General features: G+C 33.5%; 1 protein-coding gene across 1 annotated transcript; it reads left to right on the top strand.

The window, feature by feature from the left end:
* Window positions 1-3,364: 3,364 nt before the first annotated feature.
* LOC140449906 (venom allergen 3-like) lies at window positions 3,365-17,989 on the top strand. Its single transcript, XM_072543322.1, has 6 exons — window positions 3,365-3,524; window positions 7,688-7,849; window positions 7,911-7,957; window positions 9,317-9,399; window positions 12,218-12,368; window positions 17,713-17,989. The coding sequence occupies exons 1-6, from the start codon at window positions 3,408-3,410 to the stop codon at window positions 17,948-17,950; spliced, it is 798 nt and encodes a 265-aa protein (XP_072399423.1). The 5' UTR covers window positions 3,365-3,407; the 3' UTR covers window positions 17,951-17,989.
* The last annotated feature ends 386 nt before the right edge of the window (window positions 17,990-18,375 follow it).

Genomic DNA, 18,375 nt, shown 5'->3' with positions numbered 1-18,375 from the left:
CATTAATCAATGATTTTGAGGGTGTTAAAATTGATCATAAATGGACGGTCGACGGAAAACGTAATTAAATAAATAAAAAGTTAATATAGAAGTAAGAAAAGGCAGATCATAATAATATGTTAGGTATGCTTACTAGATATAGTTTTTAAATTTTAATTAAAAATAAATATATTTTTACTAAAACCACAATCTATTTTCAAGTAGCGTTCTTTTTAATTATAAGATAAGAAAGACTTTTCTTGTCACTTATATTTTTAATCGTCTTTATTGTTATTCAAGTAAATTTACGACATTCTGGTTAGTTTTAATATTATTTATAACTTTTGTAGCTTGCTCATTTATCATGTTCTTCTAGAAAACACTTTAAAAATAATATAAATAAAACTAGAGAATCGCGATGAATTGACAATCAAAACAAAACTGAATGTACCAGGTATAACGGATCTTTTAACAACATGTACTGATATAGTCCAGTCGTGAGAGACGAAAATATCACCAAATGAATTTTGATAAAAATATTAATATTGGAACCACAAAAAAGATGTAAACAAGTATGACACTTCTACCTTCAGGCTTCCATCAAAAACCCTCTCTTAGGCTTAGGGGGAAAAAAGATCTCTCTCAAGAAACTTAGATGGCAATGATGGAAGCTCTTAAAGCTGTTTACGAAAAGACAGGACTTGTCTCGGGTATAAATCCAGACAAAATTGCGCAACTTAGTACTTAAAGAAGATGGAAACTTGAATGAGTCTTCATTCTTTGTAACTGTAGAATTTGTGAAATACAGTTTAATGGGATAAGATGATCGTTTAAAAACCAAGGAAGTTGTGTTGGCAGTGGATAAGTATCTTTCCCGTAGTATATGTTAAGGTCAAAGATATATCCTATTTTCAAAAATAGTTTGTACAACTTGACTCCATATTTATTTCAATAATGATTCCCGAAATAGCACAATTGTTTCATCAACACATAGTTTTTTTCTGGTACAATAACAACTTGATATCTTTTTTTAGCATAGATAAAAGATGCGCCAATTTTCTTATTCTATCATTGGGATCCAGATTTATATATTCATTATTTTTAAAATGAATGACTTGTATTATTAATTCAAAACGATTGCTACTCGCATTAAGTGATTTTTGTACAAAGGACTTTTGGACCCATAATTTGTGATTTTTGAGTAGGAACATAATCCCATCAACATGACGAGGCCTAAAATTTGTTAAATTTCTTCAGTTGTTGTATCGCGGCAACATTTCAAACCGAAACTTTTAAATTTTGGGTTTGCTTCTGCACTGAATATCTATTTCTAGTTTCTTCTATTATCTTAGCAATAATCTTATCTGTAAATAAAAGCTTGGGGGCTTTATGCTGGGCTTTGGGCTGACTGACCTGTTAAAATTAAACCTGAAGTAGTACAACCTGATAATAATTAAGAAAATGAGAATAGTAGAAGTTCAAGAGGTAGACGTATGCCTTCTTATCTTGATGACTATGAAGTAGGTATGATGATGGTTTTATCTGCTGGCTCTCTACCTTGTGAATTACCTAAAAACTACACTGAACCTGTTACAATGAAAAATGGATGGAAGGAGACCCTATATAAGGAACCTTTAGAAGTATGTGGGGCTTTATGCTGGGCTTTGGCTCGACAAATGAAAATCTTTTTAAGTAGCTGCCATTCAGTATATACCAATTAATATAACACTAAAAACTTTGTTTTCAAAACTTTCACAAAATTTATTATAATATTTTATCACTACAGCTATTTCGGCCTTGTGCCTTTCTCACTTAAGAATACTGGAATACTTTTTGACTTGGTAGATAATTATCCTGGGCATCTATCAGCAGATAAACTTATCTCTAAAGACGGCAACATTGGACAATGGATCAGAACGTTATACAAAATGTGAAGTAAAATTACCGCACATCACTTTTGGTTAACTGTCTTTTATTATGTTCTGATTAGAAGTTTATGGAGACATTAACATCGATATCTTTAAAGGACACTGTTTTTCTTTTGGCTAATTGCTGCACCGATGTTGAGGCATCTCTACTTAACAAATCATGGAAAAATTTGCACACTGAATTTCTCACTGATAATGATGAAACAGAAGATGACATTCCCTTAGCCCAGCTTTTTAATAAATTAAGGGAACCCAATGATCCTCAAATAAGTGAGGCAGAAGCTCAAGAATGGGCTGCTGGTGTTGAAGAAAGTGAGATATAAAAATATGAAGTGTTAACTGATGAGAAGATTGTGCAAGCGGCTATGTATGAGGATGATGAGCAAGATGAATACTGCCCTAATTAATTACTATTTAAATGGGAATAAGCCACAATTAAAGGTTAATTTACTAATGTTTTAGATTTGATTAATTGCCATCAACACATCAGGCAAAACACATCGACAGTTGATAATATATAAAAATAGCAAATAATTCTTCTATACATGCCATCTCCGCGACGGAGGTTGGCAATCATCATGGCTATTCTGATGCTGCCGCTTTGAATAGTTAGATTGATGTGCATCCGTACCATTCCCACAAGTTCTTCTTTCCTTTCCTTTCCTTTCCTTTCCTTTCCAAGTCCTCATTCTTCTCTTTCCTACACTTTTCTTGCCCTGGATTTTCCCTCGTATAATTAATTGAAATAGGTATGTTGTATCTTTCATTAAGCACAACATGTCCCAGATATTGCAGCTTTCGTGTCTTGGTGGTTTCCAATATTTCCATTCTTTTGTCGACCCTTTGTCATTTTCAGTGCATCTTCAATTTGTTGGTAGAATGTTTCTACTTCATCTTCTGTTGCATTCGTCGTTGGCGCATATACTTGGATCAAATTTAGTTTTGTATGTGATGTCCTTATTTATAGTAGTATCACTCCTTCTGAGATTGGGAAAAAACCCTCTATTGACGTGTTGACCTCTTTATCGAAAATAATTGCTACTCCACGTCTATGCTGGTTGTCAATGTTTCTGTCTAAAGGTAACCTGAGTTAGGCCACCATGTTCCGCTTACACCTAATATGTTTATATTCATTCTTCTCATTTCTTGAAAGATGTTATGCATTTCACCGACTAATCCACCTTGTTAAATGGGATACTATCAGTTCTAGGTTATTAAAATATCTTTGATATCTAAAAGAATGTAGCAGTTCATAAATAAAAATAAATAACGACAATTGAATAGTTTACAATATGTAAATTATTTTTTTATTAGACTCAAACCTAGTACTTTATAATTATTACCAATTTAGTATTATAATGATAGTCAATAATAATGCCAATAATGCTAAGAGCCCAATTTAAGGGCATACCTAGAGTATTGATAAGCAGATGATCAGGTATATAAAAACAACGAATTCTAAGCATTACACAAGCAGTCGAAGGTTTGGGAAACGCAACAATGAATGCAAGCGCTAAATTTCTGTTATTGTTTTTGATTCTTCACACGGTGAAGACAGATTATTGTTCGTTCAAATGTAAGAAAGGCATACACACGGTGTGTGCCCGCAAGGATGTGGTAAGTACTAGTATTTGTTTATTTGTTTTATCATTTTTATTCATAAAAGTAAATGAAGACATTATTTTCTTTGGAATTTTTATTTACTTTTATTTCACTATATTATTTAGTTAGCTTGTTATACAGTGTGTCTTAAGTCATAGACATGGCAAGATTTATTTATTGTGGGTTCCAATGCTGAAAATCGCGCCCCGCATATATTTTTTTTTGATTCCAATACTGATATTCTTCTTCTTCTTCTTCTTCGTGCACCTAGGATTACTCCTGTTTGTCTGCCTCTTATTCTGTTTCAGTCGTTGTTGACTGAACATTATCTTTCCACCTTTTTGTTCGCTAATCTACCTGGTCCCATTCGGTTTACATGTTCGTTCTAGTTTTTTTTTCTTATTTTTATCCACCTGTTAATATTTTGAATTTTGCATTGTTCGCGTATACTTCTGTTGGTTTATCTGTCTCTTAATGATATGCCCGCTATTGATCTTAATACTTTCATTTCGATATTGTTGATTTATTGTTTCGTCTTTCTTGTATCGATGCTTGTCTCCGCTGCATATGTTAGGATTGGTCTTACTGTTGTCTTGTATACTTTCATTTTGCTTTCCGTGGCCAACCACTTACTCTTGCCGCTTTTGATGGTTGCCTTGTGGTCTCTGTTCTTATATCCCTGTCACTAGTAATCTCTACTCCTAGGTAATTGAATTTCATTATTTGTTCTACAATTTTGCCGTCTATTTCTAGTTTGCATCTACGCGGATCTTTACTCATCACTATACATTTAGTTTTTTCTACTGATATTCTCATATTAAAATTGTTTGTTGTGATATTAAAGGTGTGGAGCTACCTTTGTAGGTCATCTTCGTTATCAGCAATTAGTACTGCATCATCGGCATAGCATAGTATCGTGATTTTATGCGCTCCCATGTGGTATCCGTGTCGTTTTCTTACTTCGTGAATTATTTGATTCATCACCATATTGAATAACAATGGGCTGAGCGAGTCTCCTTGGTGGATTCCTCCTTTTAGTTCCATGCATTCTGTTACCCCTGTTGGCATTATAACTCTGGTCTTGTTGTTCTTGTTAATTTTATTAATTGTCCTTATTATCTGATGGTCTATTTGTTTTTTATATTTTTATCACCAGAAACTGTAGAAATTTTAGCGATATAAGACCGATTAAACTGTTGTATCTATCGCTGGTGCGAACAAAACTAAAATATTGTAGCTTAATTTGGTATCCCATTTATAAATGTTATATGTATATATATACTGTCTTTTTGTGACTATGCCAAAGCTTTTGATTGTGTAGGGGGGCTAGGGGGTCAAAAGTGAGGGATGTTAGACAAAAAGTTGCAAAATGGAAATGGAGATTTGCCGGACACAATATAAGACAAAAAGAAGACCGATGGAATAAAATTCTTATAAGTTGGAGACCGTGGGAATATAAACTAGGCGTAGGAAGGCCCCAAATGAGATGGTCAGATGATATCAAGAAGCACGTGGGCTCTAGGTGGATGACTGTAGCGACAGACAGAGAAGAATGGAAAAGGATTGGGTAGGCCTATGTCCAAAGATGGACCGAAGAAGGCTAATTATATAGATTAAGCATATTGTAGCCATTAATTTTTTCTTGCTGGTTGTTGATCACAATAGGTTGGTTGTTTCTGGTGACTAATCGCATGTCTTTGATTTTGTTTATTTTTATATCAATTCTTCTTTGTAAGGCATTTCCTTACGGTAACAACGAAGAAAGGAAATGGTTCAAAAAATCTAGGGAAGTGTTTAGCAATTGTTAGATTTATCATCCCTACCATTCTATCTAACTAGACACAAGCAACAACTGCCACACTGGCTTTAACATTTTTTAAATATTTAACCTTTTGAATGTATTGAAATATGTTTGTTATTAAACAGTACAAATTTATTTTTATCTTTTTTTTATATTTAATAAATTTATGCAGAAATTAGTCTTTGTGATTGCATTTCTGGGTCCTTGGCAGCTGTAATATCCGCTCATTATAAAATCATTAGCATCACCCGGTAGATAAAAACGTTGCCGAGTCTTTAAAGGCGGGTACACATTTGCGAGCAGAACTGTTCGCGAACCGTTTGTGAACGCTATATTCGTTAATGTGTACGGCAGAAAAAACCGCTTGCGTACTGTTTCATCGTGACTCGTCGCGAACCAAATTGTTGCGGTTTATTTCACGACTTCAAAGGAAGCTCGGCTTTCAGTTTGGACGGCGCTTACTAGACGCAGCGAACATTTTTATTGTGTCATCAAATCGACATTGTGTGAATGACGTGTTCCTTCCTAGAGAGACGTGAGAAAACAGTAAACTGATTATTGTCATGGACGTATAAATAAAGATAAAATCTTTATTTATACGTCGATGATTACTGTACATAATTTTATTTTTGTTAAACAAGCAAAAACAGGAACATAAATCAGCACCCAAATTATAAATAAAATGAATCATTTCGCACATGTGTGTTCGTTGTTGGTTTGTCGCTTTCCATGGATCGAGATAAGTATGCGATTAGTACGATGTAGAATATTTTTCAAGGATCTGTACGCGTACTGTACGTATACCGTTCGGCTCGCATATGTGTACCCACCTTTAGAATAACAAACACAAAATTAAAGATTGAATAATAATGTAAAAGAGAGATAACACGCTAGAGAATTACTATAACACAAGTTTTACTGTTCGGCGTAATAGCTTTTATGAATCATATATTTTGTTTATCTTGAACTTTAGACGTAATAGTGCAGTGATAGTATGTGTTTTAATTTAATAGGTTAATATAAAGAAAAGTATAATATTTATGTTTGTAAACACGGTAAATTTCTTTATTTCTCCCAATAATAACCATTTCAGGTGTAAAATTTTGATTAGTTCATTCATCTCTTCAGTTATTTTATATTTTCTGCCACTGTTTCCATTTACTAGAATGTTTTCCGCTTAATTTTCGAATAATTCAGAAACTCAATAGGACAGTTGACTACATCATCCTGATTTATAACTGTGCCAACTAATTTGAATGAACACAACTTTCCTGAAAGAAAAGTCAGAGTAGTATATTCAACCGAATATTCATATAAAATTTCATAAAAATCGGTCAAGCCGTTTCGTTTAACTCTGTTACAGTAATTTCGCTATTAAAAAATAGGGGTTGGTGATAGAAGGGTGAAAATTAAAGGTTGTATGTATTGTTTAATGCTAAAATTTATTTTTTATTTTCATAACAGCACTTTTACTATCTGAACATATTCCAAATGATTCTGATGTAACTTTCAGATTACTTCTATATAGAAGAGCTTTTAATATGACCATTAATTCTGCAGTATGTATTGTAATTTTTTCATTTAACTGAAAAGATCTTTTAAGGTTATTATGTGAATCAAATACAGCACAACCTACTTGTTTGTTGTTCTTTGATGCATCCGTAAAGATATATCGACATATGGGAAGATACTTTTCTAAATTTCCTTAAATATGTATTGTCTAATCATTGGGTCAAATTTTGAGTAGTTCTGGAGAAAAACACATTTAAATGGATGGATTTTGTAAATATTTATGTTATATACTGGATCCATATCTGAAGAGTGTATTTCTTCTATTACTTCATGTATTACATGGTATGACTTGTAATAGTTAAACTTTTTTTCGACTTCCAATATCTATGGACAAGACCAGATGTAAACAGTATATTGATTTTTGGACGTTTTTTTGGAACTTACATTAGCTATAAAATTGGAAGCTAGAATCTTTCGGCGATATTTAAGTGAAGTTTCAGCTACTTCTGTAAATAACCAATCTCTCGGTATCTTTTTTAACGCTCCTAGCCTTAGACACTTATTTACTAAATTGTAAAAGAAACAACCATAATCCAGTACCGACCGAATGTAGTATTTCTACAACAGGATTGCTACATTTGGATCTGATCCCCATTTTGTTCCACACACTGACCGTAAGATGTCAATTCCTTTTTCTGTTTTCTTGATTAGATAATCTATGTGATTTTTCCAAGTCATTTTTTTATCCAGATACATTCCTAGGTACTTTGCGGATGTTCGTACGCTATACTTTGTTGTATCCAATGTTATTTCGGTTGAAAGGTTTCTATTACTGATATATTTGTTTTTTATTAAATGATTATAGAACTGCGGACCAGGTCCAAAGTGCAAAAACTTCAAAGTAATGCAATTTGATGATGAAGATAGACAACTGGTAATAGACGTTCACAACCAATTAAGAAACAGAGTTGCTACTGGACAGGAAACGATAGGGCCTCAACCTTCAGCAACGAATATGCAAGCAATGGTAAGTAATTCTTCTTTTTGCAATAAATATTTTTTTTTGTCATGAGTAACAATGATTTTAGCTGTATCAACATCCTAATTATGTACTTAAGTCACTCAAAGTGGACTCGTAAACTATTTGACTTTAGCAAAATCTTTCTAGATTATTTCCAGGGCAAAACACCATGGTTATACACAAAAGTGAAGAAACAGTTCAACTGTTCCAAATGCAAACCACATAAATATTTTAAAATATGAAGGTCTCTTGATATACTTATATCTGTAGAGGTATCAATCTGTTGAATGTTACATGAATCTAAAAGCTGTGAACTAAATTACAAAACCAAAGAAAGGACGATGAGGTGTAGAGTGCTTCTTGATAGGATGTGTCGATTTTTATATACCGAAACAAGCAAAAAATGCCTAAATATTGATGAAGAGGAAGAAAAAAAAGAACACGTTTACAAATGCACTGTAAGACGTATAAAATGGATCTACATCTCGTTAAAAATAGGCAACAGATCTATCAACTGAATATGTTCAAACGTGATAGAATAGTGCCTATATTATCTCGCCACCAGAGTCAAGGTTGTTTACGTTGTCTTCTTCCAGCTGGGGCTTCTTCTCATACAGACCGTAATATTCTTTCATCACAATGTCTGCTGATATGTTGAACTGAACTATCCACCTGCATTAAAAAAGGCCGCGAAAATCAGACAAAGTAAAGAAAGGGCTCAGTCAATTTTCAATGAAGGTTTGTGAGAAGGTACAACAGAAGAAGACCTTTACCTATAATAAAGTAGCAGATGAGCCAATTACGGAATTTAGGAATTCAACAAATAATAACAACAAAGATCTATGATAGACTATATTCTGTCGTATAGAGAGTTACATCACTCTCAAATCTTGGACGTAAGAGCACTAATATCAGCAGAAATAGGAAGCGATCATAAATTGGTATTGTGCAAAATCCGAATGAAAACACATATATGTGATAACAAAACACCTGAATACACTACAAAGATAAAAATCGAAAGCTTACAGGATGACTTCACAAGATACTTATTTCAAAAAAGAATAACCGAAAAAAGCAGAAACACATATATCACAGAAAGTGATGGAGTCGAAGAAAAACATCGAATTCTTCAACTCGTTATGCCAGGTAAAGTATTTGGCAGAAGAGGACCGGCACGCCGTCGTATCTCGTGGTTTAAAAACCCCCGACAATGGCTTCGGATGACCTCCGCGGAGCTGTTTCGCAAACCAGTCAACAAAACCATAACAGCCTTGATGATCGCCAACATCAGGACCGGATAAGGCACTGAAGAAGAAGAAGTAGTCGTTGGAGATCCACGTTTTGTTGTGTCTTTTCTTGTGTTGAAACGTTGTTGACTTTATTAGTTGGCTGCATTGTTTGATATGCTAGTATTTTTGTTTCCTCTTTTTATATTTTATGCAGTTACATAATAATAATTAAAAATATTTTTAGAGCTACAAATAAGGAACTGGAATATATAGCACAGTGCCATACTAACGAATGTGTATATCATCATGACACATGCAGAAGTACATGTAAGTAACCACTTAATTTCTTTTTTAATAGTATATTGTTTTCCTGAATGCTAAATCCTGAATTGGACGTTATGCGTTGTCTGGAAATATTTTTTCAGTCTAGGAAAAGTTTTCTGTTTTCAAATTCTAGCCAGACTTTATCTGAATCCAAAAAATACCAGAAGATTGGGTACATTCGTTTTTCTAAGAATATTTTACTATTCGTTAGTTGCTCTTTCAAATGATCAACTTTAGATTTCAGAATATCTTTTTCCTTGTGGTAAATCGATTTCTTAAAGACCTATTATCATCATAGTCGTTAACTTCTTGGCAAATGTGGTTCATCAATAAGCTTCAAAAGCTTGAATAGTCTGATCAATGATACTTCTCCTTTAGTCGCGGTCATCTGTTACATGTACTGCCTCAGTAAACTGCTTATTGAGAAGCTTTGTCGTGATGTCCATCGCTGTGGAGATCTTCCGCTTTGGCGTTGACCTTAGGCTTTCCTTGCTCCACCAACCGCTTCGATGAATATGACCAAAGAACTTTAAAATTCTTAAGTAAACAGTACTAGAGAGCCGCTGATTGGGTTTGATTTTTATCTTGAACTGAGATGTTCGTACAGCTAGCCGTCCATGGAATTCGAAGCAGACCAATATATTAGCAGACCTATATCTACTGTTGTTTCTAGTGGTACTTTGTGATCGGTTTCTGATTGTCGATCTAGGTAACCTTCGCACCTTATTCTTAGATTCTTCTTCCCTTCGAGAGATCGGTTTCTACAATTATTCTGCAAATGGTCATTCTTATGCAATTTAAACATTTTCTGTGATCATTTTGAGTTTTTGTTGAAGATTTTGCAGGACGTTTAAAATTTGGGATAAAAAAGTAGGTTACCTGCGACTTCCTCATCTTCTTAAAATCTTATTTTTTTTTATTTTGGGCGATATCTGGAAATACTTTTTGCCACTTCATATTCCTGAGATGAAATTAATGGTCCAGTTAGCGTTTTGTGATGTAATCGGAGAGCTTGTTGAATTTCAATATCTTATAGTCCATCTATGAATGCCTGTATACCAATTTGTTCCAGAAAATCTTACAACCTTAAAGGATTTTCACCCTTATAATAGAGTTGGCCTTCTAATGTTTTTAATTTGTTTTGTGTCGACAATCCCTCTTCCATGAATACTGCGATGATGAAGATGATGCTAATGAAGATCAAGTAATATTGAAGAAAAATTTTACACACTATCAAGTTTTTTGAGAACATACATCTGTCGCCAGTTTGACCTATATTTTAGAAGTGTGTACAAGTCATAAAGTCTTTTTCCAATTTGGTTTTAAAAAACTAAATAAATTAAAATAAACATTGCAATATTAAATTGCTGTGGACCTCCTTTTAAGAGCGTAGGAGCAAAATTTCGGGCCAATGCTTTTTAAATGCATTGTTTTTTTTCGAATCCTGAGAAAACTAATTAATATTTTTGAAAAATTTAAACGCAGAATGAAAGAATACATTACTACGGAGGGCCGAAAGTCCCTGAAAACTTCTATAATGTTTATTTTATTAAGTTACAGGGGTGAAAAAAAAAGAGAAAATTTTGTGTGATTTTGAATTTCAAATATCTCATTCAAAAAAACTTATTGTTTATTCTAAGGGACTTTCGGCCCTCGGTAATAATGTAATCTTTGATTCTGCGTTTAAATTTTTCAAAAATATTTGTTAGTTTTCTCAGGACTCGAAAAAATGAATGCATTTAAAAAGCATTGGCCCGAAATTTTGCGCCTACGCTCTTAATACCGTTAATACGGTTTGAGTGCCTCTTTAAGAGGTTTGATTCTCCTGAAGAGGCAGTGAAAGAAGATAGTGTAATCTATATACAGTATGAGGACAAAGTCTTACTTTGTTGAATTTCAATAAGGCACGTAAGACAGCCACGTCTCAAATTTTTCAAATACCAAAGAAAGTCTTGTAAAACTTCATTTGAAAGCTTGTTAAAATCTAATTCCAATATTTATTAACTAATTAAATAGTATAAATTTTCTTCTTCTTCTTCATCTTTATAAGCAATTCTGCCTGTTCATTTACGGATTAATACCACTATGGAAGGTTTTCACTCCATCTTTTGCGCGATCATCCGATACTTCTTTTGCCAATTGGTAACTTATTTTTTCCTATTTTAACGACACGGGTCTGCTCCACTCTGCTTATGTGGTTATTCCATTCTTTTTTTCCATTTTGTGTCCATTCATTTATACACTGTAAGTTACATTTTCTTCTAATGTCTTCACTTTTCTATCGATCTCTCAGCGTATTTCCCATAATTCTTCCCAGTACTCTCACCTCTGCTGTTTCCAGTAGCCTTAGCGTTGTGGCTGTATCGGGTCTTGTTAATGAGGCATATGTCATTATTGGTACTGGCTTTATAAATTCTTGACTTCATCTCAGTGTTAATGTGTACGTTTCGCGATAAAGTGTTACTAAGGCATCCTGCCAGTCTATTTTACATCTGGTTGGTTCTTTGCTGACTACTATTGATTTAGTTTGCTGAGATGACATTGTCATATTAAGTTCTTTTGCTCTTATGTTAAATCTATCTACCAGTTTTTGCAGTCTATCTTTATTTTGGGCTATCAATGTTGCGTCGTCTGCGTAACAGAGTATTTTTATTTCTTTGTTTCATATTCTGTATACTCTTCCTTTGATAACGTTTTTAATGATTTCATCCATGATTAAATTGAAGAGCATGGGACTCTATGAATTACCTTGTCTTAGGGAAAATAATATAAATTAACTGTTTTTTTTGTCTATTATATGTCATTCATTAATTTATTTTAGCTCAATGGTCATGGGTCGGTCAAAGTATCATGCTCCAACAATACAAAGGGATGACTATTGACACAAAACGAATGATAAATTCAACAATATATGGTTGGTACAAGGAAGTTGCCCAATACGAGCCAGCGTGGGTTTCCAAATTTGACACCCAGTAAGTGTTTATAATTTTTTTTCGACAGAAATTATTGGGGTAGAGATAGGGCAAGCAAAATAAACGAAACTTATGCGAACGGCACCCAGGGTTTATTTGGAGTAGCTGTGTCGTGGATAAGTGAATAAAACAATGGGATTGGATTGGCGCAACTACAAAAATGAAATAAAGGGGTACTTAAATGAATCTCCTGGAACAAATCAAACACAAGAAGGCCCATTCTATGATTTCTGATGAGACAACGCAAATTAAACGGGTAGTTTTCGGAGACCGCTGGGTACATTTAAATTTAAAGACATTCGGCGTTTAAACGACGAAATAACTCTTCCAAATAGTGGAATTTCACTATAGAATATAAATACGGAAACTCGACGATATTTTATACTCGGCCCAGGGGCGTACTAGATAATTTTTTATTACTTTTTTTTTATTACCTAGTTTTAAGTAATGGTACAATGGTTTTGAGTTCTTTCTTTTATTTTCTATTTCTGTCTCGTTCATAATTTCTTCTTCTTTTTGATTTTTTTTTCGATTTAAATAATTTCTTTGTCGTTTGCCTTTGATCTTTGTATTTTCTCGTTCCTCTTCTTTGCTTGTGCTTAAGAATTTCAATCTTGTTTTATTCTTTTCTTAAACTGCTAATTTGCACTCATCGTCAAACCAATTATTTCTTCTTTTTTTTTGAATTTTGTTAACCACTTTCTCTACTGCATTGTTTATTTCTTGTTTGATCTTTTTCCACTGTTTTCCCTCCATTTGTTGTTCTTTGAACTGCATCTCTATATTTACTTCTTGTACTAATCATCTTTTCATTTATTTTTCTTTCAATTTATTTACTTCCCATTTTCTCTGTGCTTTTCGCCTTTCAGTCTTCGTTGTTTTTATTTTACATTTTATAATCACTAGCATATATTTACTTTCCGTGTCCGGAACACCAACAGCTTTAAATTTTGTATTTCCAATGGTTGGCCACATAGATGACCATGTCATTCGCTAAGAATAGGTCTTCATTTGTGCAGGTCTCTCTCATCTCTGTGCATGATAGTAGATGGTGACTATTTTGAACTGCGCCACAGTCGCAGGTATCGTCCTCCTGGTATCTCCATTTCTTCAGGGTACCAGCACAACGTGAAACGCCAGTTCTTGGTCTGTTTAGCGCTTTCCATGTGGGATACGGCAAATTGTGGCCATTTCTTCCGAGAGAGCAAAATGTGTTGTAGCTGACGCTTGTCATTTTTTCAGAAAGCTTCTCCGAGATCTTAATCTACTTGTCTGAACTTGGTGGTCATACAAGTGGTGTCTTCGATCCGTCTCCTGCTTCTTTTCTTCTATCTCTGACGTGACCCGATCACTAGCATATGGTCCGAATCAATCTTGGTCCTTCTGTGAGATCTAACGTCATATCGATTGTTTGTGTGTCTTTTTAATTAGTACATGGTCTATTTGATTTCCCTTTAGACTTCCTGGTCTCATCCAAGTTATTTTGTGTGTGTCCACATTATTGTTTGTTGTGTCATGTATTGAGTTTGCACCTACAACTTCTCTGAAGCAATTTTCATTGCCTATTTGGGCGTTGAAATCTCCTATAAGGATTAATATATCTTCTCCCGGGATTTTCTCGGCGTTTTCTTTTAGTGTTTCATAGAACTGCTGTTTTGTCAAGTCATCACTGTTTTCTGTGGGTGCATAGACATTTATTATGGACAGAGAAACATATATATTTTTCCAAGACTTTAAACATGCGTTTGACAAACTAAACAGAAGAAAAATTATCCAAGACTCACAAGAGAGTAATATACTAAATCAGAGTTTCCCAAACTTATCTAAACCGCGACCCCTTTTTGCTAAAAAATTTGTTCGCGACCCCCAGTTTCCCCCCACTCATTTATTCAATATTATTTGACAGAAATAGCGTGCCTAATTTACAATTATCTGATGGTTTCTCAAATTTAATTTTACTTTACTTTTTAAGTTTAAATCAAAAACAATTATTTTATTTTAATACAATTATTTTAATGATTGCGATCTGTCCCACTAGTAATTAGTAGTAGGTACTTCTGCCAGAATAGCATTTACAATAAAAATAAATAATAAGAAGTCGACTGCACATTGTACACCGAGACATATTAGCTTGTGTCTACATCGCAAAACTCTTCCATGATAATCGCGAAAGCGCTCGCTACTAGATGGCACTCTGGAACGTTCTCGTAGCCTCGTTTTGGCTTTATATAAGCGGCGATGCGCAACGAAACCTCAGTTCGAATCCAAACAGCCTATGGTGGCGAACGCGGTGTTGAGTAATGAGTAAATATTTTACGACTTACGTATTCCCGTTTACGTATTTACGTCTACGATAAATTATAAATTATGGATAAGTTTTTAAAAAGAAGTGCAGAACCATCTACGTCTGAAAATGGCAGTAGCAGCAATAAAAAGAAAAACAGATTCTACATTGTTGAATATCTTAAATATGGTTTTACCGTTATTTCCAATAAACCACAATGTGTTATTTGTGGACAAGTCTTGTCAAAAGAAAGCATGAAGCCATCAAAGTTACTTCGACATTTAAATAGCAAACATCCAGATAAAAAAGACAAGTCCGTAGAATTCTTTGAAAGAAAGCTGAACGTCCTTCACAAACAGCAAGACAGTTTTCCCTTGGCAACCACTACTAATGAAAAAACATTATTAGCAAGTTATAAAGTTGCTTATCGTGTTGCCAAAATTAGTAATCCACACACAATTGCTGAATATCTGATTTTTCCAGCAGCTGTTGAAATGGTACATATAATGTGTAGGGAAAGAGAGGCTGCAAAATTAAATACAATACCTCTGTCAAATAATACTATCCAAAGAAGAATTAGTGATATGGCAAAAGATATTCAAGCGCAAGTTGTGGAAAATCTTAATAAATGCACGTACTTCTCTCTTCAAATGGACGAATCCACAGATAAATCTAACTGTGCCCAATTCATAACGGTTGTAAGATATGGTACAAATAATGGCATTCAAGAAGATATTTTATTTTGTTCCCCATTGGAGACCAATACCACTGGAAAATGTTTACTCGACACTTTTGTGAAACGTACAAGTAAATATGATATTGACTGGGGTAAATGTATTGCTATATGCACAGATGGCGCTAAAGCTATGACAGGACATAAATCTGGTCTTGTCGTCAAATTACAAGAAATAATGCCTAATGCCAAATGGAGACATTGTTTTTTACATCGAGAAGCTCTTGCGTCCAAAGCTTTACCTCCTGAAATGGACCGTGTTATGAAAACCATCATTAAAGTTGTAAATTCCATTAAAGGAAAAACTTTGCAGACCCATATTTTTAGAAAAATTTGCTAAGGCATGGGTGCTTTATTTGAAAATCTTCTCTATCACACCGAAGTAAGGTGGCTTTCAAGGGGCAACGTCTTAAAAAGAGTATTTCACTTAAGAGCAGAGCTTTTAATGTATTTGAAAGATGAGAAGTCCCCATATGAAAATCAATTTTCCGATCCTATTTGGCTTCTGAAACTAGGTTTCCTTGCTGATATTTTCGAGCAATTAAATATTTTGAACAGTAATTTACAAGGTCGCGACATTAATATAAATACAGCCACAGATAAAATTAAGGCGTTTCTAAGAAAAATCGATTTATGGTCGACCTCACTTGGCAAAAAACAACTCCATTCATTCCAGTGCCTTTAGGAAATTATGGAAAATGTATTCAATTACAGTGCTACAAATTTTGAACAAGTTTTTGCTGACATGCATGTTACTTTGCTCAATTTAAAACAACAGCTCTGTGATTATTTCCCCGAAGAAATTCAAAACAGTTACGACAGTTGCAGATGGATACTAAATCCGTTTTTAGCAGATGCCAAACTGAGAGGACTGAAAATAAATGAAAATAAAACAAAATTCATGAACATAAGCAAGAAAAAGAAGACACAAATGACAGAACTGGCAATACATGCACACAGTTTCGAAAATGTTAAAACATTCAAATATCTGAAAGTACTAGTCAACAAAAGAAATAAAAGTGTAGATATAAAAAGAAGAATTCAAGCGGGAAATACAGCGTTTTATAGAATAAAAAAAATGTTCAGAGATAAGAAGATAAGCCGAAACACAAAAATGAAGATCTATAAAACGACCATAAGACCAATAGTAGTATATGCTGCAGAAACATTTACATTAACAGCAAGGGAAAAGTTTTTGCGAGGAAGATTATCAGAAAAATATTGGGACCAAAGAGGGAAAACGAAGAGGATGCAAGGCAATGGATGAATTACGAAATACAAGAATGCATGGGCCAAGAAAACATAGTTAGAGCAATAAAAGCACAAAGAATTAGATAGTATGCACACATAATGAGAAGAGAGAAGAACAATCCGTTAAGAGTTATAACGGAATGGATACAATCAGGTAAAAAAACCAAAGGCAAACCTAAACTGAGAAGGAGACAACAAGTGGAAGAAGCCTTGAGGAATATGGAAGTAAGAAATATAGAAAAAACAATCAAAGACAGAGAAGAACGGAGAAAAGTAAAGGAAGCAGCGAAGTTACACCAGAAACTGTAAAATCGAACATAGAATAGGATGATCCCCCACACAAAAAGGATCTTCAAGTGAAAACAGCTTCAGCTTCTTCGGGAGCGTATAACTTGTATATATATATATATATATATATATATATATATATATATATATATATATATATATATATATATATATATATATATATATATATCTTTTTTTTTAATTTCCTTTTGTTAAATTTTGTTCTTTTTGTTCTTATTCTTCACCTAGATTATTTTCTTATTCATTCTTGATTCTGTATTAACTAGTTTATTGAATAGATTGGTGCCATATCGTTTTTAATTATACTTTAGTTTATTTGTGTTGGTTCCATTTGCAACTTGTATCTTTAACTATTATAAAGCCATATACTTTTTCTTTCTTATCAGACCACATTCTTCTTCTTACTAATTTCATGAACCTACATTTTTGGATGTTGAGGGAGATTCCATAGTCTCTACTACATCTTAATAATATTTTATTAAGATGTAGTACTGTTGTAATTGTTGGTCAGTCACATTTGACACTATCTTTTTATACTTCCTTCTTTAAATGTCTTCACGATGTATTTATTTGGTTTTGTATTTAGTTCTTGTATAACGGTTGTATTCTTATTTGCATGGTCTACCTTATAAATAGAATTGATCAACAAGTCAAAATTAATTGGAACCAGAATATACTTTGAATCTTTGCCATTTATAACTACAACCTTAGTTCATCTATTTATTAACTAAGTAATTATAACTATAGTAACTATTCTATTGTTTTAGTGGAAGAACTGTCGGACACTATACACAAATAGTATGGGCTACCACCAACCACGTTGGCTGCAGTCTTACTTTCTACGACGATGATGGTTGGGATACATATTACATGGCATGTAACTATGGACCAGGAGGTAACATTGGCTCAACGCCATTGTATGAGCAAGGAGCACCTGCTTCAAACTGTGGAGGGTTGCCAGGAAATGCGAAATATCCTGGACTTTGTGGACCTGATAGTCTCTAAAAAGTTTAGTAGATTGTACATAGATAATCTTTACTATAAGATCTGAAGAATTAAAAAATTAAAAATATACTAAATACTTATTTTTGTTTTATTTTCACGCTAAATTAGGAAAACATGAATTTTAAGATGTAATTGGTAGGTTCAAACCGCGAATAAGAAACGAAAGAGGAGCTAGATTCCTATTTCATATATATATATATATATATATATATATATATATATATATATATATATATATATATATATATATATAGAAATCATCTGCGGATAGTAAAAAAAAAGAATATTAGAAACTATAGCTCAGTAACTATAGTAGTAGATAGATGCCGCTCATGTGGGCACAGTGGTAGGTGTGTGGGAATCATTCCGGTGTTATATATTGAATTAAATAGTCTTGGTACTACTTTTATGTTATCATCCTCTAT

The sequence above is a fragment of the Diabrotica undecimpunctata genome, chromosome 9 (assembly GCF_040954645.1).
Source record: "Diabrotica undecimpunctata isolate CICGRU chromosome 9, icDiaUnde3, whole genome shotgun sequence".
Lineage (NCBI taxonomy): Eukaryota > Metazoa > Arthropoda > Insecta > Coleoptera > Chrysomelidae > Diabrotica > Diabrotica undecimpunctata.
This window is presented reverse-complemented; position numbering and strand designations above follow the sequence as displayed.